A 26,070-nucleotide genomic window follows, 5' to 3' on the forward strand; every position below is an offset into this window, starting at 1 on the left:
TAATTACAGCAAAACAAGTTAAATATTATTTAACTTTTTTTTTATTATTACTATTAGGGAATGTTTATTTTCTTTTAGTTTTTTTTATATTAAATAATTAAATTTAATATTGCATTTTTAAAAACGTTTGATGTAAACAAATTTTTTTCTTTCCTTGACATTTGTATAAATGAATTAAAATATGTTAAATTTTTTTAAATGATTATTTCTTAAATTTCTAATTGCTGCTTTGTAACTAAAAATGATTTTTTATTTTAAAAAAATTAGAGAGTAACAAATAAAAAATTACCTTAATTTATTTACTTTATTAAAATTTTATTCTTTTATTAGCAATTTTGTTGTGAATGCAAAGATTTTTTCTCCAAACATCATTTATTAAAATTAGAACGCTCCATATATCATTTATTAAAAAATAATTGCTGCGCTTTAACTTGCATTATAAAAAAGTTTAACCTGTTTACATGTTTGCGCAAAACCTAGTTGTGCAAATTTTTGATGCAGCCTTGGAAAACATTGATTTAAAATTTAATTTTGAGTAAAAAAAGTGCTTATGAAGGAGAACCGAAAAAAAATGATAAAAATGAACCAATTTTTTGTTAAGAATGAATAAAATTTTAATATTGAACAATATTTAGTAATATTTTAAAATAAATTTGACTGTTAAGTTAACCCAAGCATTAACTTTAATTGTAATAAACTTAAATTTTTTTTTTTAATCAAAATTAAATCATATATTTTTTAAATAAAAATTAAGCTATATACTTTTTTTATCAGAATAAAATGATATATTTTTATTAAATTAGTTTTAAATTAAGTCGTATATTTTTTATCAGAGTGAAATTATATAATTATGTTATATACGATCTCCCACAGGTTCTCGATAGGGTTGAGATCTGGAGATTGAGGCAGCCAATCCATCACCAATAGGTGGTTGTCTTGAAACCACTGCTTGACTACTTTTGCAGTGTGTTTCGGATCGTTGTCTTGCTGAAAAACCCATTTTATTGGCATATTCCATTCAGCATGAGGTAACATAACATCTTTCAGGATATTTTTATGCATGAAACGGTCCATTATTCCATCGTTTCGATGTATTGGACCTAGACCATTAGCAGAAAAACACCCCCAGACCATTACATTACCTCCACCATGCTTGACGGTCTTATGGCAGTAACGTAAATCGAGGCGTTTTCCAGCCGGTCGACGTGCCATCGCTCCCAATGATGTTGAACTTCGATTCATCACTGAACAGGACAGTTCGCCATTTCTGCACATTCCAGTCGATATGAGATGTAGCAAACAGGAGTCTTTTCTTCTGGTTTTTTAGTGAAATCAGCGGTTTCTTTGCAGGGCGTAGAGAAAACAATCCGGCTTCAACAGCATGTCGTCTGATTGTTCGGTCCGATACAGGCAGCTCTAATTGCTTTTGTATCTTGACTGATGATATCCAGGGATCCTTCCTGACAGATCTAAATTTTAGTTAAAATGAATGCATTTGCAAATACTTTAAAAGAAACCATGCTAAAACATTGCTTTCTTCAAAAGCGTGCTTTTTTTTAATTTTCTTATTGTTAAATGAATGTTTGCTTGCCCTTTTTAAAGTTTTGAAAAATTTTTTTAAGATTTGCAGAAATATATATAATTTAATAGAATATATAGAATTATTATGTTTATTATAGTTTTCATTTTTTACTGTGCGTTTAACATAAACCAATAATATGATATTTTATTATTAAATACTTAATATTATTATAAATATATTAATATCATACTTGATAATAACTTAATAAAATAACTTATTAAATACTTAATATTATATAATTATTTTTAAATGTCTTAAAAGAGGAATGTCAAAACAACTTTTATTTTATTTTTAGTTTCCTTTTATTTAAGTTTCTTCAAGTTTATACATTTTTTTATAAGTAAATAAATTTAGCAAACTAAATTGAGAAAAATTCACTATTTTATATTAATAAATAACAGTTTACAGTCAAAATGTTGTTGCATATTAGTTATCATTAATTTGCGCGCATGTTAATGATAACTAATATGCAAATTATTGATAAAATTTAATAAGCATCTTTGATATATCTAATCATTATATATCTTATTAACTAGAATAAGAGTTATTTGAAAATAAAACTCCCTTATAATTATTTGAATATAAAACTTCCTTATAAAAATTGAAAGAATGGAAAATAAAACTGGCATATTAATGGCCGACTACACGGGTTTCAAAGTGGAGGTGCACAACCATATTTTTCTAAAAACAAGTTCTCTATATCTAAAATTTCTTTTTTAAAAAAAAAAAGAGCTTTAGAAAAAAAACAGGGGTCCCCCTCCCCCATATTGTCAGCCCTGTTATTTGACATACTTCTTAAATTAGACATTCGTCAATAAATAAAGAAACGAATGTCAACGTTTATTAAAAATAAACAATTTGTAGTGCCCTGCCTCGGTGTAGAAAAAAAGACAATGGAACCAACATTAGCCAGTTCTTAGTTCCTGTTATTAACTATGAAGCAAATGACCAGCTGGAACTTATTGGTTGGGTTAATGTATTTGAGTCACCAGTCACTATGAGCCTATCAAATGAAAAAATAGGCCAGTTCAGAAAAAGTTTACAGCTTTGACGCTAGAAATGGTTTGATAAAAGCTTAAGTTCACTCTCTCAGTCTTATGTCCCAGTTTGACTTAACAACGGATTATGCTGACAACTTTGAGTATAGTGATCCTACTTAATGAGTATTGTATACTTATTTACTGATACTTGTTTCATTGTGTAACAAGTATGTTCTGTTTAATTAAGGTGAAACACAAGCAATACTGTAGCTTTCGGTATTAATGAGTGATAATGGCAAAACTTCAAGGTAAAAAATAGGGCAGTTTCTGATGTCTTATGTTAATATATGTATTACTTTTTATTTGTTTACAAGTAGGCGCAACAAAATATTCAGTACCAGGCCAAATCTTTATTTTCAATCCACCCTAATGTATTTACAAATGTTCAAAATAAATTTTGTGCTAGACTTATTAAAGTGGTTTGACCCCAATATAAGCATTTATAAGGATTTATTTTGATGGTGGAGGTTTAATTTTTAAAGTTAGTCATCAATGTCTTTTCAAAAGATTTTCAAAAGAAAAATGATTTAGATGAGTTCTTAAATAGTTGTGTACAACAGTTTTAATTTCTATTGATATTGCTGATTTATTTATAATTTGAAAAAGATGTCACTTTTTATATTGCATTTGACTTGAAATGTGGAAATGTGCTATTTGGCATCGTTGGGCATTCTGGAATAAAAGCTTGTTTATAGCATAAAAGAATATCTGTATTAGATTAGGGAGAAAAAAAAATTTTGCGCTACTGATTGTTGGTACAGTAATTGTTTAATAACTAAATTAGTGAAATCGTCTATAAATGACTTAATGGAATGAGATTCAAACAATTCAAGTTTATTTATGTCTGAATGTACATGTATGTATGTATCGACATATATGATGCATACATATATGCACATGTGTTATAATTGTATACTAGGGTTATGACTTTTTAACTTTAAAAAAAAAAAAATTTCCTGTCATAGATTGATGAACTTTTGTTAGAAAACATTGAAAACATGTTCAGTTCCTCTAGGTTGTAAAAAAAAGTCACCCCGCAATTAAAATTACGAATCGTCATTTATTTAATCTTGTTACTGCTACTACTAATACATCTGGCTTTGCTGAAAATCATTTAAAACTTGTATAGATTAGAAGTGTTTAGAACTTTAGAACATTTTTGAAAATTCCGGAATATTTTAAACGACTTTAGAACATTCTGGAACAAATTAGAACATTCTGGAACAAATTAGAACATTCTGGAACAGTTAAGAATGTTCTAGAATGATTTAGAATATTCTTGAACAATTTAGAACATTCTGAAGCAATTTAGAACATTCTGGAACAATTTAGAATATTCTAGAACGATTTAGACTGTGTATATATAGCTGCTTATCTAATTTTATAGTTATTACAGAAGCAACACATGGTGATGTACAAACCTAGTGATAGTAGCATTCAGAAGAACATATTCAAGAACAATGTCTGGACTAATAATCTGGTAAAATTTGATTTTTGGACCAAAAATCAAGGGAAAAAGGAGCGAATAGTGGAAATTTCCAAAGAAGTCACCAAATTGTAGAAGAATAAACTGAATATTACTCATGTATCTGATCAAGTTACACAATCAAAGCTTGATAAAATACTGAAATGTTATGATGAATGTGTCAAGCAGGGAAGCTAAAAACCCATTGATGAAATTTTTGATATTACTAAAGTAGATGGAACATGGTTATCTTCTGAGGACAAGATACAAGCAGCCAGTAAAGAAATGATCCATCCCTCTAAAAGACAAGAACTTTCTAATAGGTCATCGAGCTCATCATCTTATTATCCTGGTTTTAGTGATTCTGACTCTGAGGCTTACGACAGTGAATATGAAAATGATAAAGAAGAAGAAGATAAGACTACTCCTACACCAAGCAGAAAACATCATAAAAGCAAAATATCAGTCAACTTGATGACCTACACAAGAGTATCAACAAAGCTGCTAACATATGCAAACAATTAAAGGCATTGACATCCCAAATCCATGTCAATCAGCTATTTACAAGTCAACAATCAAAGAGGCATCCAAGCTGAAAAAAGAAATGATTGGAAAGTTACATATGGAAAGTTGGTCCTTTACACTTTGATGGCAAGCACATCAATGGAATCAATTATCAAGTGGTCGTCCTTAAAAAATGAAAGAAGAGAAATCAAATTGGATGTCCTGGGCTTGGTAGATGGCAGGGAAAAAGCTATTGCTCAAGGAATTTCTAAAGTCCTTGATGAATTTCACCTATGAAATTTAATGCAAATGATTGTTGCAGATACCGCCAGCGTTAACGCTGGAAAAAAGAATGTTGTTGTAATATTGCAACGAATGTTCACAAAGAAACGCATCAACAAATCTCATTTAATCAGTTGTCAACTACACTAAAACAATGGCAGACCATTGGTTTACAGACCAACTGTACAGCGAAAAAGACTTTAATACTTTTCTGTTCACAAAATTTTATTTAAATGTTACTACAATAAGCTTAGTCTTTGGACCATAATATGTTGTTTTATGTTTTGTTCATTAATTTATTCTAATTTTGTTTAAAAACTTAATTGCAAACTATAAATTATTAAAATAAAATATTGTGAAAAATAAAAATTAATTTTTTGTTCATTTCATTTAATATTTCATATTATATTTAATTTATTTTAAGAAAGAAGGTGGAAGCAAGGCAAGTGACTTTGTGTTAGACAAAAATGAGTTGACAGGCTTGTTTAATGAAAAGACAAAGGCTATCATTGTAAACACCCCACACAATCCTACGGGGAAGGTATATAGTATCATTTTTTGTGTGTGCGTATATATATATATATATATATATATATATATATATATATATATATATATATATATATATATATATACAGGGTGTGGAAAAAGTTACCGCACAAAAATATAAACAGCAAAAACAACAAAAGTTCCTGTTCAAGATGAGAAACAAATTGCACTTTAATTTACAACAAAATAATACTAAAAGAAAACAAAGGAATACAACAGAATACTAAAAACACACTATATATATATTGAAAGAAAACACCTTACAGATAATTTTTTTGAATTATGCTTTTGTACTGGAACTTTTTCCGCACCCTGTATATATATATATATATATATACGAAACTTTTTGTTTAATGAAGATTATGTATACAAACTACTTTTATTTTAATAATTATTAAGTGAAAGTGAAAGCATGGAAGTGAAGCCACAACTTGTATTATTTTTTTCACTTGAGATTGAGTGGAGGCAGGCTTCACACTTTCAATTCAATTCAATTTAAAGACCTGTTGGCAGGTGGATTCATGTCAAAGACACTGTGAGTTAGAGAGTTTGGCTGGAGTTGCACATTTGTGAAATAATAACTATTCTTATTGTTCTGTGTTTACTTTGAATTGTTTTTACAAGTCATTAAATGGTTATTAAAAATTTTAGAAGAAAATGTCTTTTTTTTTATATTTATTTACTAGAAGCAATTTTTTAGGTCTTTACACGAGAAGAAATAGAGTTTATTGGCAACTTATGCAAAAAATATAATGCTTTATATATCAGTGATGAGGTCTACGAATGGCTAGTGTATCAGGGATCAGAGCATATTAGAGCCGGTAAAAATTCTATTTGAAGCTATAAAAAATCATGTGTTGTAGTTGAACTTTAAGTTAAAAGGGTCCTGCTAGATTTTGAAATATGCATAATGTAAAAACTGTGTAATATATATGTTTAAGAGCATGCATTCTTAGATACATATTATCCGTTGTGTGTGTATGTGTGTTTATATATATATATATGTATATATATATATATATATATATGTATATATATATATATATATGTATATATATATATATGTATATATATATATATATGTATATATATATATGTATATATATATATATGTATATATGTGTATATATGTAATATGTATATATATATATATATATATATATATATATATATATATATATATATATATATATATATATATATATAGACACACACACACACACACACACACAAGGGTTGAATTAGGTGATCGTGATTTGGAATATCTGGAAAGTATCTGGTCTTCAAAATTTTAATTTATGCAAAACCGTGTACTTTGTTTTTTGGGGCAATTTGAAAATCAACCTATCAAAACTTTTAATTGTTTGATTTTAAAAATTACGCTCGTTTTTATGGACCATTAGTAACAGTTTTTGAAATAATAAACTTCATAAAAGGTTTATCATTTTGTGTTTTACAATTTCATTAATTTTGAGTTGTATTAAATATTTACAAATATAGTAGTTTTTTTTTTTTTAGTTTTTAAGAAACTTTATTTAATTAGTAAAAAAACTCGTTTTATTCAGCCCTTTGGTAACATTTGGTACATTTGGTAAAAATAAAATATGCCAATTGAAAGTAAAAAACACACATATTTTATATATATATATATACAGGCCTCAGCAGGAGTAAATGAATGCATGAGTGATGAAATGCCTATCGAAAATGAACTTGGAGGGTGATGCCAGCAATCTCGTAGAGAAAATAAATGATTATAATAATTTTTGTTTTTGTAATAGTATTGCTAGTTACACAGTATATAAAAATCTTCACTTCCAACAATGCTGCAAGCAACCACTATTAGAGTTCAAAAGTACTGGAAGAGAAATGATGAAGTTTATGAAGCAAGATAATGATTAACAGGCGACTTAAAATAATGCAAATTATACAAATCAGGAAAACAAGATAAAGGGAGCGAATTCCAAGGAATTCATGTTTGAGGAAAAAAACTAGACAAATAAGAATTTTTGGAGCTTTTAGGAAGTCACAGTATAAGGATGAAACTTAATTGCATGATGAGTAACATGAGAATGAATTTTAGTATGTAAGAGATGCAGCTCTTTAGAGCAGCACCCATGATAGTACTTATAGAAAAGAGAAAGTGAAACAAGATTAGGACAATGTGACAATGGTTGAAGGTTAGTTGCAAGGGTAGGTCTAACTATGTTAACAATGCATTTTTGCACCTTGTCTAAAAGAAAAAGGGCATCAATCGAAGATCCTAAATTCCCAAGATCTCAGATATGGCTACAGTATTCCATACAAGGACGGATTTGAGATTCATAGAGATAAAGAATAGAATCTGGAGTAAGAAAATGGCAAGCATGATAAAAAGATGCAACTTTAGCGGATGCTAATTTTACAATGAATTTATTATATAGTTTCCAAAATAAATCAGAAGAGTTAATCCTAAAAGACGAAGGGAAGATTTGGCTCATCGAGTCATCTGAGTTTAAGTTCACCAGCCACTGAGAGCCCCATGCTGTAGCAGAAGTGAGTCCTTTTCAAACTCAAATGCCCCCTTAAAGCTATCAGAGAGTGCTGGGCATCTTATCAAAACAAGAATAAATGGTAGTATCATCAGCAAACAATGCCACCTAGGCTAAGTATAGAACCTTGAGGAAGCCCTGAAATTACAGGAAATGATGAAGAGTGCATCATCATTTCCTGTATCGAGGGCAACTTTTTTTCTATGATTGTTAAGAAAGAGTTCAATAATTTTAAAGCCTTAACCACTCCACATCTATCTAATGCATAATAAAACTTAGTTATTACTGTTAACAAATCAGCAGTAGAATGAGAAGATTGAAATAATGATGATCAGAAAGTAAATTAGATTCACGATGAGAGATTAAATGTTTAATAATTTAAGACTCTAATGCTTATGATAGGAAGAAGACTGATGGGAAAGTTGTTGGACAGTAGTAGTAGTAAGTCAGATCACTCTCCAGAAATTATGAAAATAGGGATAACAGATGCCGCTTTCCAACAGGATGGAAAACAAGACTCTGATAAGTGCTTGTTAAGTAGTTTTAAAAGTATAGACAACAGCTCCAGAGAAAACCTTTGCAAGGCTAAAACCGTTATGTTTTCCAGACCACAAGCTATAGAAGAATCTAAGCAGGATTTCATTTTTGGCTCAGAAGCTGGAATGGTAAGAATTTTCAAGCAATGGATTAATCTGTTTTTCAGCTATATTAAGTAGAATGTGATTTGTGAAATCAAGAGATGAGATTAATGAAAGGTTCGTAGTAAACAATTTGGTCTTTAGGTGCCCTTATTGTAGGCACTGTTAAAGATTCTCTAAAAATCATATGAGCCTAATTTTTGAGATGAAATACGAGATTTTGTGACCTGAGAATAGCGGGCTTTGGCGTTAGACAAAACCTTTTTACAATGGTTCTAGCAATTTTAAAAATTAAAATTCTAGCAGCAGTAAATGTCTGTTTTCTGGAGAATTGTTTTGTGATAGATATGGAATTAATGGTTATGATGGGAAATTACAGCACCATAATGAAAGGAAAATCATGGAGAAGAGTGAGGCTTGACTTGAATCATCAAGAGGGATCAAGAGATTCCATGCCAGCCTGAACCCAAAAAGTTACATAAAAAGCACATTTGTCAGCAGGAAGGCAAAAGATTTCTATCCAAGGGACATCATAAAGAAAGTCATAGAGAATTCCAGTCAGCTTTAAGGTAGTTATATGAAGCACGATGATAGGGGGATTCTGATGATGAAGAAGAATGAGATGATAGTTTATGAGAGGTCAAACCATAATCAAAGCGCCTAAAGAGTCACTGACACAAGAATCAAATGTTCAGTGTGATGAGCATTAAACTCACCAACAGCAATGATATTGACTGAAGCATAAAAAGAAAGGGCTTGGTTAATTTGATCAGAAAAAACATCAAAAAAAGTGCAGTCTTGAGATGAAGGAGAGCGATATAGAACTAAAAGATAGGCAATAGATCAAAATGATGCTAAACTAAAGTACATAAAAGAATAATCTGTGGATTCAAAACTAGTTTCCTGACAAATGGGTGAAATCTTACGAATGTAAATGCCCATGCAAAGCATGTGACTGTTGGAGTCTTTACGAACTAAAGGAAGATAACCATTAACACTAAGATCACAAGTTGAGACAGCTGAACTCAAACTAGTCTCATAAAGAGCAAGTCTGGTGAGCTTTGCAAGAGATAAGACCCAACAGAAGAATAGTTGCTTTAAAGACTACGAACATTAGTGAATGATAGATTTAGAAAACAACATCAGAGAAACAATCTTGTTATATTTATTCAAGCTTCATAACGTTTTCTAGAAAAGTTTGTTTAAAAGAATGTTTTAATTGACCAAATTTTTATTACTCTGTTTTAGTATATATTTAGTTTGCTTTTTTATTAAAACAATTTATTTTTTCTTATTTTCACTTATATAATGTTTATTTGATACTCTTCTTTGTGAATTTTTTTCTAAATTGAAAGGTTGAAAAATCGCACTGAAATAGCACCAAGAGAGAGAAATTAGTTATAAGATAATGCTTTTGTGACTAAAACTTGAATGAGTGAGTTTGATGCTTTAAGTTGTTTTTGTGTTACTTAATTCAATTTTTAACTGTTCAAATTTTTAAACTGTTTATGAAAATTTTTTTTATTTAAGTTGTTAAATATACGCGTATCTATTGTTTTTGCTTTGATTGTGTTTTACTTACAAAGTTAAACATGCATTTATAAAGATGATGTATATTAAAATCTTCTTTTGTTTTTAGAATAAATTGTTTGCGTAGTTTAAGTTTTGCATTTTATTTTTAAAAGGTTTTCAATTAAAAATATAAAACTGAAAAATTTAAAAAGCTTTATAAAAACTATTAAAGCACTATAGTTTTTTGTAATTTTTGTTTTTTTCTTTAGTTTTTTTTGTTTTTTAATGAAATCAAACAAGCTTGAAATAAAAACTTTTTTACTTTGAAGATGCTCACAAAAGCGGAATTATAAATAAACATTTTTTGCTTTCTTTTTAATTATTGATTAATTACATAATATCTCTTCAACCTATTAACCTGAAAAATATTGAATTTAATAAAACAATAGATTTTGCTGTTTTTTAAAAAAATAATTGTATTTTGCATTCACCAATGTATGTTTGTATATATATAAACATTAGGGTTGAAATTTTAACCCATTTTTATATTTACCAGTAAATCAGTAAAAAAAAATTTATTGGTAAATATTGGTAATATCGATAAAAAATTAAAAAATCACAGAAAATCTTTTTTTTGTTTTGTTTTAATTGTTATTGTCTTTATAAGAATCAAATCAAATATATTTATTGATAATAAATATAATAAGCTTTGAGGAAACAAAGTGTATCAAGTAAGTTGTCATTCATTCTAGATCGAACTTTCTCTCATTTCACCAGAAAAGTTCTCAATACTTGTTGGAGAGATAGTCTCCAGTGCATTGAACAAAAGTTCAAGATTAATAGTTCTCCTTCCAGTAGCTTCATAAACCAATATTTCTTTTGAAACAACTTTAAATTTGTTGTTTAAGTTGTGGCACTTCATTTTGGACAAATTTTGAATATCTTCCCTGAGTTCATCTTTAAGTGAAACTGTTGAATCTCATTGACAGTAAACTTTTTCATCTTGTTCTGCAGTCAAGGAGAGTAATTTCAATTTATTTTATTTCATCTGTACTTGATCTTATTTTTTCTCCACTGTAATGCCAGCTGAGAAGAAATTGGTAATTTTTTTCATTTTTTAATTTTAGGTTAATTTGTCTAATTTGTCTAATATTTAGAAAATAATTTCACATAAGTTTTTATTATTAGTTACAAAACATTAAATTTTGAAATGCAATGCTTTAATGTTTTCAAGTAGTTTACAAGTATTGTTTTATTTAATGACTTTTATGCCTCAGTGCGCATTTTTTTAATGAAAAATTTTTAAAATTGCGATTTTTTAAACTATTGAACTGGAACCTTTTTTTTAAATTTTTTAATGGGGGTTGTTTTGATATAATTGATTTTTTTATGTGTAATAAATGCATAACTATTTGAAAAATGAGATTTTTCAAATTGCCTTATTATAGACCAACACACACAATCTTTTTATGTTTATAATGTCATACAGCATTATGGTATTATACTTATTTTATTTATTCTATATTATTTAGCAACGCTTCCTGATATGTGGGAACGTACAGTGACTGTTTGTAGTGCTGGAAAAACATTTAGTGTGACTGGTTGGAAAGTGAGTTTTTGATTACATTTTAGAATATTTTAATTTAGAAAAAAAATAATTTATTAAAAAGATATTTATTCTGATCAATTATAGTCAGGTTGGCTTATTGGACCAGAATATTTGATATCAGGTGCTATGAGAGTTCACCAAGGAATTATTTATACTTGTCCAACACCACTTCAGGTTTTACTTTTAGTTATTTTTATTGTTTGTTACTCTAGTTTTGTTACAATCATAAATGTTTCTAATAATGTTGTGTGTATGTGTATTGTATGTGTGTGCATATATATATATATATATATATATATATATATATATATATATATATATATATATATATATATATATATATGTATATATATATATAAATATATATATATATATATATATATATATATATATATATATATATATATATATATATATATATATATATATATATGCTATTTTATGTAACAAATGTTACCCTAGTTTTGTTTACGCTATTTTATATGGTGTTTTTACAAAAAGAAGAAATAATAAAGAATAATGAAAGAAAAGATTGCCACCCTATGCCAAACCCTCATTGATGTAGCAGCACCCCCTTGCAGCAGCAAGCTATAAAATAGGGGATGTATGTACCGAAGCCCCCGGAAGTATGTATGCATGTAGGGATGGATGGATGCATGTGCACTACCAGTTAAAAGTTTAGGTTCACTTGATGATGGTATGCACACAAAAAAAAGATTTTAGTATGCATATTATTATCAAGTTGACAACTATTTCAATGAAAAATGCTGTATCTTCAGCTTCAGGAAATTTCACATGTAACGCTGCAACTGTTTCATCACAAAAAACTTTTGTGTTAACAGTGACAACCTAACAATTTGATTATCTGCAGCATGAAGTTGAATTATATATTTCCCATCTGCAAGCTGCACGGTATCGTTATTTTTCAGTGATCCAATTATTTCAAATACATTTTAAAATATGCACAGTGTCGTTTAAAAGATAGTATGCTGGAATATTTTTTGCATTAAGATATTGAAATGTTTTTTGATTTACTTGACAGTTGTCCATTATTAATCCAAAATGCTTTCCACCTGCAATTATGATTTGTTGATTTAATTCTACTATCATGCTTGTTTATCAAATTTGTTGTAACTTTGTTATCAAATTTGTTGTAACTTTATAAACTAGAAAAACTTTTATAACAAATCCTGGACCACTAAAAAGACAAAGGAGCATTACTGCTCAAACTGTATTTGCTTTTTCTTGGACATTTTCTGCTTCGCCTTATGAGGCGTTGCGAACGAAAGGGGCACACCAACCAAAATCAAGTTTTGAGTAAATCGCGTTTGAAGTTTCTAGACTGAAATTTGCAAAGATTCACACCAACCAAAATCAAGTTTTGAGTAAGCGCGCAAAATTACACTTTTTCCTACCACTTGGTAGAAGAGTTTACACCCCCCCTCCCCCTCTGTGGTAGTTGTGTTGGTTGCTGTGCCTCTTTCGGACGAATGTTTTACTCGTTACAAAGTATGTTTCTTCAGATTTTATCACATGTAAATAACAAGGGATTTTCAGTCAGAAAGAGGCCCACTGACACGTTGATCTTGTGTTATATTGTAAATGACAGACTAAAGTAGAAAATGGTTGAAGAAAACGGATTTTTGAAAATTGGTTGGTGTGCCCCTTTCGTTCACAATGCCTCATATACAATATCTATTATCAATAAACAAAATTATTAACTTCTTAAAGAATTCTTTTTCTAATGATTTATTCTAACTAATTGAAATTTCTAAAATTATTTAAGCTTTTTAAACAATAGTTTAAAAAAACACTAAAAACAGAAATCTTGGCTTTCCTGTTGATTAGTTAAAAATAACTCACCAACAAAGTACTTTAGCCCAGGTTTTATGTACACCTCATCAGCCAAGATAAAGCAGTATTTTTGAAATTCCTAAAGCTCCTAAAATATCAAATCTTATATACTTGGCAAAACAAGCTTCTCTACTAGATCAAAATATACTGATCAAGATTTTAAATAAAGATGCAATGCATCTGAAATGTCATCTAAAGAAAATGGAGTATTGTTTGTTTTATTTAATAAAGCTACTTGATATAACTTGCTCGCTTAGAATCTGTTTCATTATTAATAACATAACTAATTGCATTCGCTAATTGAAAATAATATACAATAATTCACTTAAAAAAGGAGTTTCATTTGTTGAAGTTGGCTATATCCATTAAAACAAATATCTCCAGAATCTTCTAAAGTTATATATATTGAAAACTTAGGTTAAAGTTATTTTTTTCTTTTTCAACAAAATAAAAATTTTCTTTACGGTTAATCATCATTGATTTCAAGTTTATTTAAATTGAATAGCGTCCATTTTTTTAAAGTTTTTGATCTCATTAAGTAAACTATTTCTCCAAGAGCACAATAACCCAGTGACATCTTGCTTTCTAGACACTATTGGAAGATACTGGTATAACTTTAAAGATTAATGGAGGGTGCATTGGATCAAAACTACCACATTTGACTCTTTTTAATTCTGCATCTTTAGGCCAGTTCTGAGCACAAATTTGCTTATAATTTGTAAACAAATAGTTTTTATTTGGAAGTTTTTTAAACTGTAACTCATGGTCTTCAGATTTAAAAGGAAATCTATACGTAACATTATCTTTTATATTTGATTTGTAAATTGAGGAGCAACCATAAACGCAACATCTATTAGGCAACCATAAACCATAAATGCAGCAATTATTATGCAACCATAAACCAGAAATGCAACAATTATTATGCAACCATAAATACAACAGTCATTTTAAGAGTTTAACTAAAAAGTTTAAATCAAGCAGTTAAAATCCGTAAAAAAAAGTCCGCTTTCACTAATTTAATGGAAAATGACCTTTCACAGCCTGTTTAAGAAGGCCTTGGTCAAAACAGATACTGCTGTCTTGCATGGAGATAAGTTCTTGGCAGTTTTTAGAAGCAGTTTGAATAAGATTTCTTTTGCTTTGAATACAAATAAATTTGTCTTTGTGATTCAGGGTTGCTCTGGACCTTCCCAAATGATGGCTACTCTAATTAAAGCCAGTTTCTTTGCGCTCATGACTGCATTGAAGTAAAAAACTTATTTTTGAAGCAATTTTCTGTGTTGAATAACCTTTCGTGTTGTAATACTACTGTAACAGCTTTTTCTACACTCAGCTGTTTTAACCTTTTTTTTTCAAAACATAAAATATATACGTTTTCAAATGTCAATACTAGGACAAAGTTTTTAAATTATTTCAACGTGCATAACAATTATTCTATAAATGTTGCACTATTTAATACAATACGTAAACAATGTTTCAATTACTTTTTTGTATAAAAATACTATTAAACATGATAATGAAAAAAGTTATTTAAGGCATGTTACAGCAAATATCTCAAATTATTACATCAAAATATACCTTATTATAATATACCCAAAGTATTTATTATTGTAATGATGATAACATATAGTATATACTTTATGTTCACAATTAAGCGTGTGATTCTTTTTATAACCAAAATGTCATCATAAATGCTTAAAATTAATGTCACATTAGTTTTGAATGGATTGAGCTTCAATTTTTAAAGAGAGTTATGTAGAGTCCAAAATAAAGCAAGTAAACCCAAACTTTTGTGGTAGATAGTGTATGTATATTGAAAGTATGAAAGATACAAGTGATATATTAATGTAAAGAATCATAATTGGTTTTAATGCTTTTTAAATACGTATTTTTAGATAGCTCTAGCCAACACATTCAAGCATGAAAAAATGCTTTTAGGTACACCTGATTCTTATTGGCATTGGTTGTGTCAAAATATGACTGGCAAACGTAAACGAATTTACGAAATAATAAAAGAAGCTAAAATGAAGCCTATTATGCCAGATGGTGGCTATTTCATGCTTGTTGATATTTCTGGTTTGAGTGAGTAATTTTGTAATTTTGTGCTATTAATCACCTAGTGCTTGTTAGTACTAATGATTTTACTTTTTTTAATCTATTTTTTCGAAGATATTGATAGAAATGGATATGATGATGATACTCCACTAGACAAAATAGTGCAACAATTGTGGATTAAAGAAAAAGTAACATATATTTTTATCAGTAATGTTAGTTTTGTTAAATGATTTGTTCTCTAAAAGGAAGATAAAAGTACATACAGTACATATACATATATACAGATATACATATATAATATATACATAGTACATTTATAAAAATATAGAGTTTTTGAATGTTTTCAACACATTTAATTTTTTTTTTTTTTTTTTTACATTAATTTATTAATATGTTTTTGTTTTTCAGGGTTTGGCTGTCATTCCATGCAGTGAGTTCTACAGCAGTGGGCACAAAAAAGAGTTTGAGAATTTTATACGTGTCTGCTTTATAAAGGTGAAGTGCCATATTATTTTAAAACTATTTTTTAAACATATATATACGTGTTTGTGTTTGTGTGTGTGTGTGTGCGTGTGTATATATATATATATATATATATATATATATATATATATATATATATATATATATATATATATATATATATATATATATTAGATTGTTTCATATTTTATCAATTTTTAGATTTAAACTAGCGAATCGATTTATAAATTGACCATTTATATGAAAATAAGTTTGAACAAAAAAAATATATACAATTTTTAGGGTCCCAGCCAGTTCGATTTAGGGCAAAAATGTTGGGTGTTTTAAACGCCTGGCAGGCACCTTAAAGTTTATCCTATAAAAGTTTTTACTCTTTTTAATAATAACGGGTAATGCGGAAGTTATCGTACAAATTTTAATTTCATTATTTGAGCATAATAATTAGTTTTTGTAGTTTTATGCGTAGGCATAAACGTTTTATAAAATATAAACTTTATTACTTGAAACACAATTATTTAAAATGAGGTTAAATGCAGCTAAACGAGAATCTTTTCGAAAGCAACTAAAAATGTTTTTTGTAAATAAACCTAATATTAAAAAAAAAAAAATCGTAAATCATTTTGAAAAGGAAGGATTTGCTCGAAGTACAATATATGATAACCTAAAAAGACTTGAAACTGTTCAATTGTTTTCTGATAGAAAGCACCCTGGTCGTCCGACATCCTGGACTAGAGAAAAGGAAGCCGAATTAACGAGACTTGTTAACAATCGAAAAGGGGTCAGTCAACAAAAAATAGGTATTAAATTTGGTGTAAATCAATCGACAATTGGTCGTCAGTTAAAAAAAATGAATATTAAATATAGAAAACGTGAAAAACTCCAAAATACACTATAGAACAACAAATAAAGGCAAAGAAAAGAAGCAGGAAACTAGTTAACAAACTCTTTAACACAAAATCGCTTCTAGTCATCGATGGCGAAAAATACTTTTGTTTTGCAGGGGACAACATGCCTGGAAATTCTGGATACTACACAAACAACAAAAAGACATGCCCAGAAAGTGCTCGTTTTATAGGAAAAGAGAAATTTCCAAAAATATTATTAATGTGGATATCCATATCTGACCGTGGTATATCCGATCCATTGTTTCGCACTTCCAAGGCTGTAGCGATCAATTCATCAATCTATGTTAATGAATGTTTAGAAAAACGACTTCTTCCATTTATTCACAAGTATCATGGAGACTTGAACTATTTATTTTGGCCAGATTTAGCAAGTTCTCATTATTCTAAAGATTCTCTAAATTGGATGGACCTTTATGTCTATTGCGTTGATAAAGAATCTAATCCCCCAAATGTGCCTCAAGCACGACCAATTAAAAATTTTTGGGGTCATTTGGCACAGAAGGTTTACGAGGGAGATTGGCAAGCTTCAACAAAGCAAGTTTTGATTGATCGCATTAAACTAAAACTACAAGAAATTGATTTAAACTTTTTACAGTCGCATATAAAAGGCGTCAGAGCAAAATTGAGATCAATTGCAGATGGTGGTGTTTTTTCATATAAAAAATAATATATTTTTATTAAAAGATAAATGCTTTATTTAAAAAAAGTATAACAATAGTTTTTGTTTTTTTTTATAAATAAGTTATTGACGTTTTTGTTTTGTCCGATAACTTCCGCATCACCCGTTATATGTTGGATTGAATATTAATTACATAAAAGGAGCATGTTGAAAAAATTAAGATACATTCAATGGTTACATATTCGGTATTTTTTATTTTATAAATAATCCATAACTAAGAGGAGAACACTATAATATACTACAATATATTTCAAATAATAATACAAGATATTAAAACTTAAATTCAGGTACAAAGAAATAAAAACAGAAATTTACTGTACAATACACTACTTGCGACTGGATATATATATATATATATTTATATATATATGTCCAGTCATATATACATATATATATATATATATATATATATATATATATATATATATATATATATATATATATATATATTGTATTATAATAATAAAACAAAACTCATAGTCGTAAAAGAGTGTTCAATATTAAAAAGATATTTCAAATAGAGCAATATACATATTTTTTATTTTTTTTTCTTAAACATCTTTGCTTCCAACAAGGCTGTAAGCAACCATTAATTAGAGTTGGAAGTTACTGGAAAAGAAAAGATGAAGATTGTAGAGCAAGATAACAATTAGTAGGCGACTTAAAGGATTGCAAATTATAAATTGGAATTTTATCTGAATTAAAGTTCACTAGCCACTGTGAGCCCCAAACTGTAGCGGAAGTAAGATCCTTTTCAAGCTCAAATGCTCCCTTCAAGTAATCAAAGAGTGTTGGCTTCTTATCATGACAAGAATAAATGGTAGTATCATCAGTGAACAATGCCACTTTAGATGTCAGAATATCTGGAAGATCTTAATGTAAATTAAAAAGAGTATAGGGCTAAGGATTGAACCTTGAGGAACCCTTGAAGTTACAGAATAAGAAGAAGAGTGCTGTCCATCGAGGACAACTTTTATACTGCCATTGGAAAGAAAGGATTCAATAATCTTAAAGATGCTATCAGATACACAGTAAGAAGAAAGCTTATGGAAAAAACTAGTACTCCAAAATTTATCAAAAGCTTTAGAAATGTCAAGACCGATGGTCTTGACCTCTCCACCTTTATCTAATGCACAATAAAACCTATTGGTTATTACTGTTAGCAAATCAGCTGTAGAACAAGAAGATCGAAATCCATATTGATGATTAGAAAGTTAGTTATTAGATTTAAGATAAGAGAATAAGTGTTTGTTAATTAAAGATTCAAAAACCTTGCTTATGATAGGAAGAAGACTAATGGGACAGTAGTTAGTCGAATTGGATCGCTCTCCAGAATTTTGAAAATAGAGATAACAGATGCCGCTTTTATGCAGGCTGGAAAATGAGACTCTGATAATCACTTGTTAAATAGTTTTGAAAGTATAGACAACAGCTCCGGAGAACACTTCTGCAAGACTATAACAGGTATGTTGTCTGGGCCACAAGCTGTAGAAGAGTCTAAGCAGGAAATCACTTTAGATACAGAAGCTGGAGTAATACGAATGTCAAGCAATCGATCAACCTGTTTGGCGGCAATATCAGATAAAACGCAACTAGTGGAATCAAGAGATGATATTGATGAAAAGTTTTTAGCAAACAATTCAGCTTTTTCTTTAGGTGAGGTGACAAAGTCTGAACCATACAAGAGAGGTGGAATTACAGATTTGCCCTTATTATTTATACTATTAAAGGTTCTCCAGAAGTCATGAGAGCCTAATTTTTGTTATGAAATACGAGATTTCATGACCTGAGAAAAAGAGGCTTTGGCGTTAGACAAAACCTTTTTACAATGGTTTCTAGCAGTAATAAACAGACGTCTGTTTTCTGGAGAATTGTTCTGCTGATAGATATGAAAGTAATGGTTTTGATTGGCAATTGTAGCAGCACAATGTGAGGAAAACCATGGAGAAGAGTGAGGCTTGACCTGTAATTGTCGAGAGGGAATATAAGATTCCATGCCAGGCTGAATCCACAAAGTTATGTAAGAAGCACATTTGTCAACAGGAAGACGAAAGATTTCTACCCAAGAGTTGTTACAAAGAAAATTACAGAAAGAGTCCCAGTCAGCTTTAAGGTAGTTGTAAGAGATATGATGATAGGAGGATTCAGATGATGAATAAGAATAAGATAATGGTTTTAGAGATATGAAACTGTGATCAGAAGCGCCTAAGGGTAAATGTGGAGAAACTGAGGACTGACTAGGATCAGAAACAAGAGTCGAATAGAGAAGGTAAATAATTCGGGTTGTCTGGAAAGCGAGTTGGAAAGTTGACTGCTTGAGTTAGAGATTGAGAAAGGCAAAAGTTGTGGGCTTTAATGCCTGCAAAGTCACTGACACTAGAGTCAAGCCATTTAGTGTGATGAGCATTAAAGTCACCAACGACAACAATATTGGCTGATGGATAAAGAGAGAGGACTTGGTCAATATGATCAGAAACAACATCAAAAAGAGTGCAGTCTTGAGATGAATGAGAGCGATATAGAACAAAGAGGAAGGTGATAAAGGTAAAGTGGTGCTAAACGAAAGCACATAAAAGAATAGTCTGTGGATTCAAACCGAGTTTCCCGACAAATGGGTGAATTGTTAAAAATGTAAATGCAAAGACCAAGCATGTGGCTATTGGAGTCTTTACAAATTAAAGGAAGATAACCATCAACACTTAGATCACAAGATGAGACAGCTGAACTCAAATTAGTCTAACAAAGAGCAAGAAGGTCTGGTGAACTTTGCAAGGGATAAGACTCAACAATAGAAAAGTTACTTCGAAGACCACGAATATTAGTGAATGATTTAGAGAACTTGGTGATGATGATGGTTTTTTGTGTTTTTTAGTTTTTAGTACTTTTGTCATTTTTAAATTTGTTAAAGAACTTGACTCCAAGCATAGATAGTACTAAGTACACTGTCTAATAGCCCAAGCAATTGCCTCAGTAGGGGCCGTCCATAAAGTAAGTACGCTTTTTTTCGTCCACCGCCTCCTTCCCTCGCATTTTGCAATACGCTTTTTTGAGTACCCTCCACATAATGTCTTACTGAAATGGGGAGATAAGGTGTTACTAAATTTAAATCTGTAGAAATAAAGTTAACAATGAAATTTAAATATTGACGCATATTCAACAATGTTGTTGAATTTTTATTGCTTATATTTAAATTTAGTTTTAAAATTATAGTGGATTTTATTTCGTTGTTTGATTTTGTTTTTAAAATTAATATATATTAAAGTATTTTTTGTTTTTGTTTTTTGTATAATTTCTCGACATGTTATATAAATTATTACAAAATAACCGTTACTATTTTTTCTTTCCTTTTTAGGGTGACAATACTTTAGATGCTGCTCGAGAAATATTTAGTAAACTTAATATTGAATAATAATTTATCTCGAAATGTAAATTTATTTATTCAACTTTTCTGCTTTGTGTTTATATATGTTACGCACAGGTCGTGAAACTCTTTATGAAATACGTTTGTGCGAATAGAGAAATGAGAAAGGAATTGAATTTCATATATATACAATAAAACATTTAAGTTGAAATAATTTAAATTTATTAAGATACGTAATCAAATAAAAAAGTTCAAACAAATACTTAGCTATGTAAATGAAAATATAAATATAGTTTATCAAAAGAAAAATTATATAGGAGTTTTTGAAGCAAATAATTAAAATGTATTTTAAATCTTTATTTACAAAATGTTTTGCTACTAAAACTTTATGTTTACTTGCTTTAAAATTATTACTTTTCTAATCTACGCAAAGCCATCCCAAAAACTGGGCAATTTCATGATTTGTGCATAGCATATAGATGTTGGACGTATTATAAAATGTAGGTTTTATAATACGTCTAACATCACTAAATTGTGAATGCTAACTATTTTGATACGTTTATATTACTATGTATATTATATTTTAACTTGCTACTACGTATTTGACTTTCGTTTTTGTTTTGTTTTAAATATAAATCTACGATGTTATATTTAAATGTACCAAACTCCACATTGTAATACTACAAAACAAATGTTGTTGACATTGATATTTTAAAAAACATTGCTTCAAAAACGTTCAAAAGCTTTTTTTCAGCTTTTGAAAATTATAAAAATCAAAGTTATACTATGATGTCTACGTTTCTGCTTTTTTCCTAGCAAGAAAAATTTAAATAAGAAAAAATCGAGGTTTCAAATTTCAGTTTTTTATTTTAATGAAAGAATTGAATCATATTTTAATGAAGTAGTAGAATCATTTAATGAAGGAATAAAATCACATTTTCAAAATATTACAACTCTTTTTTTGTAAAACAATACATAAACGTTAAATCATTTGTTAGTATTCATATCAAAATAAGATCTTAAGCGGCCAATTAGAGTTTTTATGCGTTACGTAATAAATAGTTCATTTAGCATTGGTTAGAGTGTTAAAATGTGAGTGTAAGGATCTTGGATTTAAATCTCGCAAGAGTTGTAAATAAAGTCAATTTAATATTCTTTTTTGTTGTTGTTGTTCATTTTTTTAGTACTATAGTTATAGTTTACATGTTCTTTAAATTTAAGCAACAAAAGTTTCTACTACTAAGGGTTAAATCTATAACAACTTTGTAAACTTTAATCAATTTAGATAACATAACTTTAACTGTAAGGTGCGATGCTGTTAATCATAATTTAAAATGTAGCTTCGTTTTTAACTAGTACAATATTACTACTATATTAGTATACATCATCATGGGCCCCTAACATAAACCTAAACCTCCGACAACCTTGCTATCTTATTTTTCAAACTTATATCTTTAATGTGATTTTCCTACTGATAATTATTAAAACATCGAAGCAAGAACTGCAAACTTTGAAAATCTCTTATGCCTCCTAGAAGCACTGCATTAAAAAATAGAAAAATTAGCACCGCTCAATCAAAATAATGCATGAAGAAGATACAGTTTTAACAAGCAGTTTGTAGATAAACCAATCGGTAAAAGTTTCTCATGCTTCTAGGGAATCGCTTATGCCTCCTAGAAGCACTGCATCCATAAATAGAACAATTACCGCCGCTCATTTAAAGTATTGGATGAAGAAGATGCAGTTTTAACCAGCAGTTTGTAGATAAACAATTAACAAAAATTCTGTGCACTCTGCTGCGGACTGGACACTAAAAAAATGCCAACAAATTTGATTAAGGACATCTCAAGTGGCCCGAATATCTGTTAAGTGGCCCGACTTTCTATTTCTTGTGACTATCTTTTAAACAGTTTTTTAATGACAATTGATGAAGGTTGACATCGAATATAAATTTAGGCTAAAGTTTGAATTTATTTGAATTTACTCAATAAATTTTCAAATGAAAGCTAAATTTACTGTAAAGCTGAATTTCATGAAAACTAAATTTACTGAAACAACTATAAATATAATTGAAGTTAAAAATAAGTTGAGTAATCAAAGTTAAAGAAAAATAATTTAAAATGAATAAATTTAGATAAACTTAAAAGAATATATGGTATAATTTACTGCACCAGATATTTAATGTATTTTACTATGCAATCTTTTTTATCCATAATGGCACGTTTATAGTAATTTATAAAAGAAAAACAAATAGAGTAAAAGCGGGTCAAACCGACCATACTATTTTTTCGATCACTAATCGAAAAATTTAAATAAAACCGGAACTGATAGGAGTATTTAAAAAATAAAAAGACCAGAAGAAAGAGAATCATCTTCTCTAATCAAATGTGTCAAAATAAAATCCCAGTTATTTTTCAGTCATTTTATTTTTATAAAAGTTTAAAAGAGAGTCGTAAAAATTTGCTTTTTTCTTTTATTTGCTATCGTAATAATTCGGGAACCATAATTTGTTTAAAAATAATTTTACCTCTATCTTGTACAAAATTTAATTTTAATACCGATTTCATTATTTTTTTTGTTTGTTTTATAGTTAAAAATTAGACAAAAAAGTAAGAAAAATTAATATTAAATTTTTTCTGGTAAAACCGATCATTCACATATTTACTTTAAATTCCTTTATTAGTATGTGAATTTTTAAATTAGGTACCTAGGTAAATTAAATTATTGGATTTCCTCATGTGTTAGTTCCGGGTTCTTCCTATATAAAGTCATTTTACAAAAATGACTCAATGATATTTATTAATTATTCACTTTCAAGATGACAACAAGTAAAAAGTCATACAATGAAGAAGATATAGAAGCTGCGTTAAATGATATAAAAGAAAAAAATACTTCAATCAGAAAAGCTGCATTTAAATATGGCATTCCATTCTCGACTCTAATAGGTCGCAAGAACAACAACAATGCTAGCTTCAAGGGATTAGGATCAACAACCGTACTCTCACAGCAAACAGAGTCAACTATGGTGCATGCGTTCCAATGTGATTGGGGTTATGGTTTAACACGAAATGATGTCATAGACCTTGTATGCGGTTACCATCTTCGTAAAAATCAATCAGGCCTATTTAAAAACGGCAGGCCTGGCAAAGACTGGTTTTCTACATTTATAAACCGATGGTCTAAAGAAATTTCCACTAGAAAAACTCACACTTTACCATCTGCCAGAGCCGCTTCTTGTACGCAAGAAATAATTGATAATTATTTTGAAGTTGTCACTAAACAATATCAACTGTCTGGAATAACTTCTGGTTGTCATATTTGGAATTGCGATGAAACGGGTTTCTGTGGTGATCAAGGCAAAGCAACTGTAGTATGTCGAAAAGGTGCAAAGCGTGTTTTGAAACTCACTGGTAACAATAAAAAAATCCATTATACAGTGAACAATTGCTGTAATGCTGATGGATACTTTACACCACCACTAGTGGTATACAAAGCAAAACGAAACTTTAGAGCTGAGTGGGCTTTAGGTGGTCCGACTGGCACCAAATTTTCAATATCTAAATCTGGTTGGATGGAACATGACACATTTATTGAATGGTTGAAGGAAGTGTATATACCAGAATGTCAAGCTATTAGTGGTACTCATATTTTACATCTTGATGATGGACAGAGGTGTTTATTGCCATGTTAAGCAAGTGTGAAAGGCAGTTCTTACCAAATATTACAAAGACACACAATGCAAAAATTTAGATAAAGAAAATTTTCCTAGGTTGCTCAAACAGGTATATGAGAGCGGTAAGTGTCTTACACGTTTGCACGCTATTGCTGATTTTGAATATACTAGGCTATTTTCACTTAACGAAAACAAAATCAATCAACAGGCATTAGCTATCTCCGAAACGTTTAATCAACCGACGTCTTCAACGCCAATGCAAACAATAAAGTCTTTAGCATTATCTTCTGAACCAGCAACAGCAGTATCGAGGTTCGACAAGTACAGAGCACTACACGAGAGAATGAAAATCGAAATGGAAAATGAGCTAATGAGTTTTTTTCAAGACAAAAATCAGTCTTATGTAAAAAATTGAGGCAACCTAATATTCCAAAAATTGCTAGCCAATGTTTTACAGAACACGGTGTTGCAGGTCATCTTAAAAAAAGAGAAGAAGTTAAGCAACTCAAATTAGCTGAAAAACAAACTAAAAAGCGTAAAACCATCTGCAAACTCATAATGCCATTGCCAAACCCGGCAGAAAAAGAAGTAACTCAAAATAAAGAACCGATTACAACACCTTCAGCCAAAAGAAGAAAAGTTATTAAATGCAGAAAGTGTAAAAAAGAATTACATTCGGACATGATGTCATGCGAGAATCCAAATTGCAATACTTGGCTCTGCAACAAAACATGTTTGCCAAAAAATTTTGTAATGGGTTGAGATTTTTTTTGTAGTAAAAAATGTAAACCTTGAATCTTTTATTATTTCTGTATGCTATGTAAAAAGTATATAAAAATATGTATATTTACATATATAAAATGTTAAATTTATTAAATGTATTTTACATTGATCGGTTTTAACAGACTTTCTGCCAAAAGCGATCTTTTTTTTTCTTCTAGTTTTCATATTTTCAAATACAATTAAAAAAAATTAATAAATAATGTGCTTGTTAGTATTTTTTATCTTATTTAAAAAAAATAGTTTTAAATTTTTAAAAATAATAAAGTTACTTGATTTTTATTGTTCGGTGATCGGTTTGACCCGCTTTTTCTCTAAGTTTCTATTTCTATTGACTTAATACTATGTATTAATAATTCAATGTTCAATTAAATTGTATTTTTATTATACTTTTTAATTAATTTTATCAATTAAAAACCTAATTTAGAATTGTGGGAACAAGCCGTCCAAATCTTTGAATAGTAACGTAGTTGTTAAGTAATTTTGTCTTCACGCAACATTTTTGTTTCCAAATCACATTAAGTTTATTTAGCATCTAAATCATAAATCAATTAGATTTTTGGTAACTTTT

General features: G+C 29.1%; 1 protein-coding gene across 1 annotated transcript in view; it reads left to right on the top strand.

Annotated features, from left to right (window-relative positions):
* LOC136077006 (kynurenine--oxoglutarate transaminase 3-like) overlaps positions 1-21,652 on the top strand; it is a 49,368-nt gene extending 27,716 nt beyond the window's left edge. The window contains exons 8-15 of the mRNA XM_065791187.1: positions 5,298-5,414; positions 6,123-6,243; positions 11,633-11,709; positions 11,794-11,883; positions 15,459-15,645; positions 15,733-15,806; positions 16,027-16,113; positions 21,038-21,652. Of these exons, the coding sequence (XP_065647259.1) occupies positions 5,298-5,414; positions 6,123-6,243; positions 11,633-11,709; positions 11,794-11,883; positions 15,459-15,645; positions 15,733-15,806; positions 16,027-16,113; positions 21,038-21,094 (810 nt within the window). The 3' untranslated portion in view covers positions 21,095-21,652. The remainder of the gene's footprint in view (positions 1-5,297; positions 5,415-6,122; positions 6,244-11,632; positions 11,710-11,793; positions 11,884-15,458; positions 15,646-15,732; positions 15,807-16,026; positions 16,114-21,037) is intronic.
* The last annotated feature ends 4,418 nt before the right edge of the window (positions 21,653-26,070 follow it).

This window comes from Hydra vulgaris, chromosome 02 (genome assembly GCF_038396675.1).
Source record: "Hydra vulgaris chromosome 02, alternate assembly HydraT2T_AEP".
NCBI classification, from domain to species: domain Eukaryota; kingdom Metazoa; phylum Cnidaria; class Hydrozoa; order Anthoathecata; family Hydridae; genus Hydra; species Hydra vulgaris.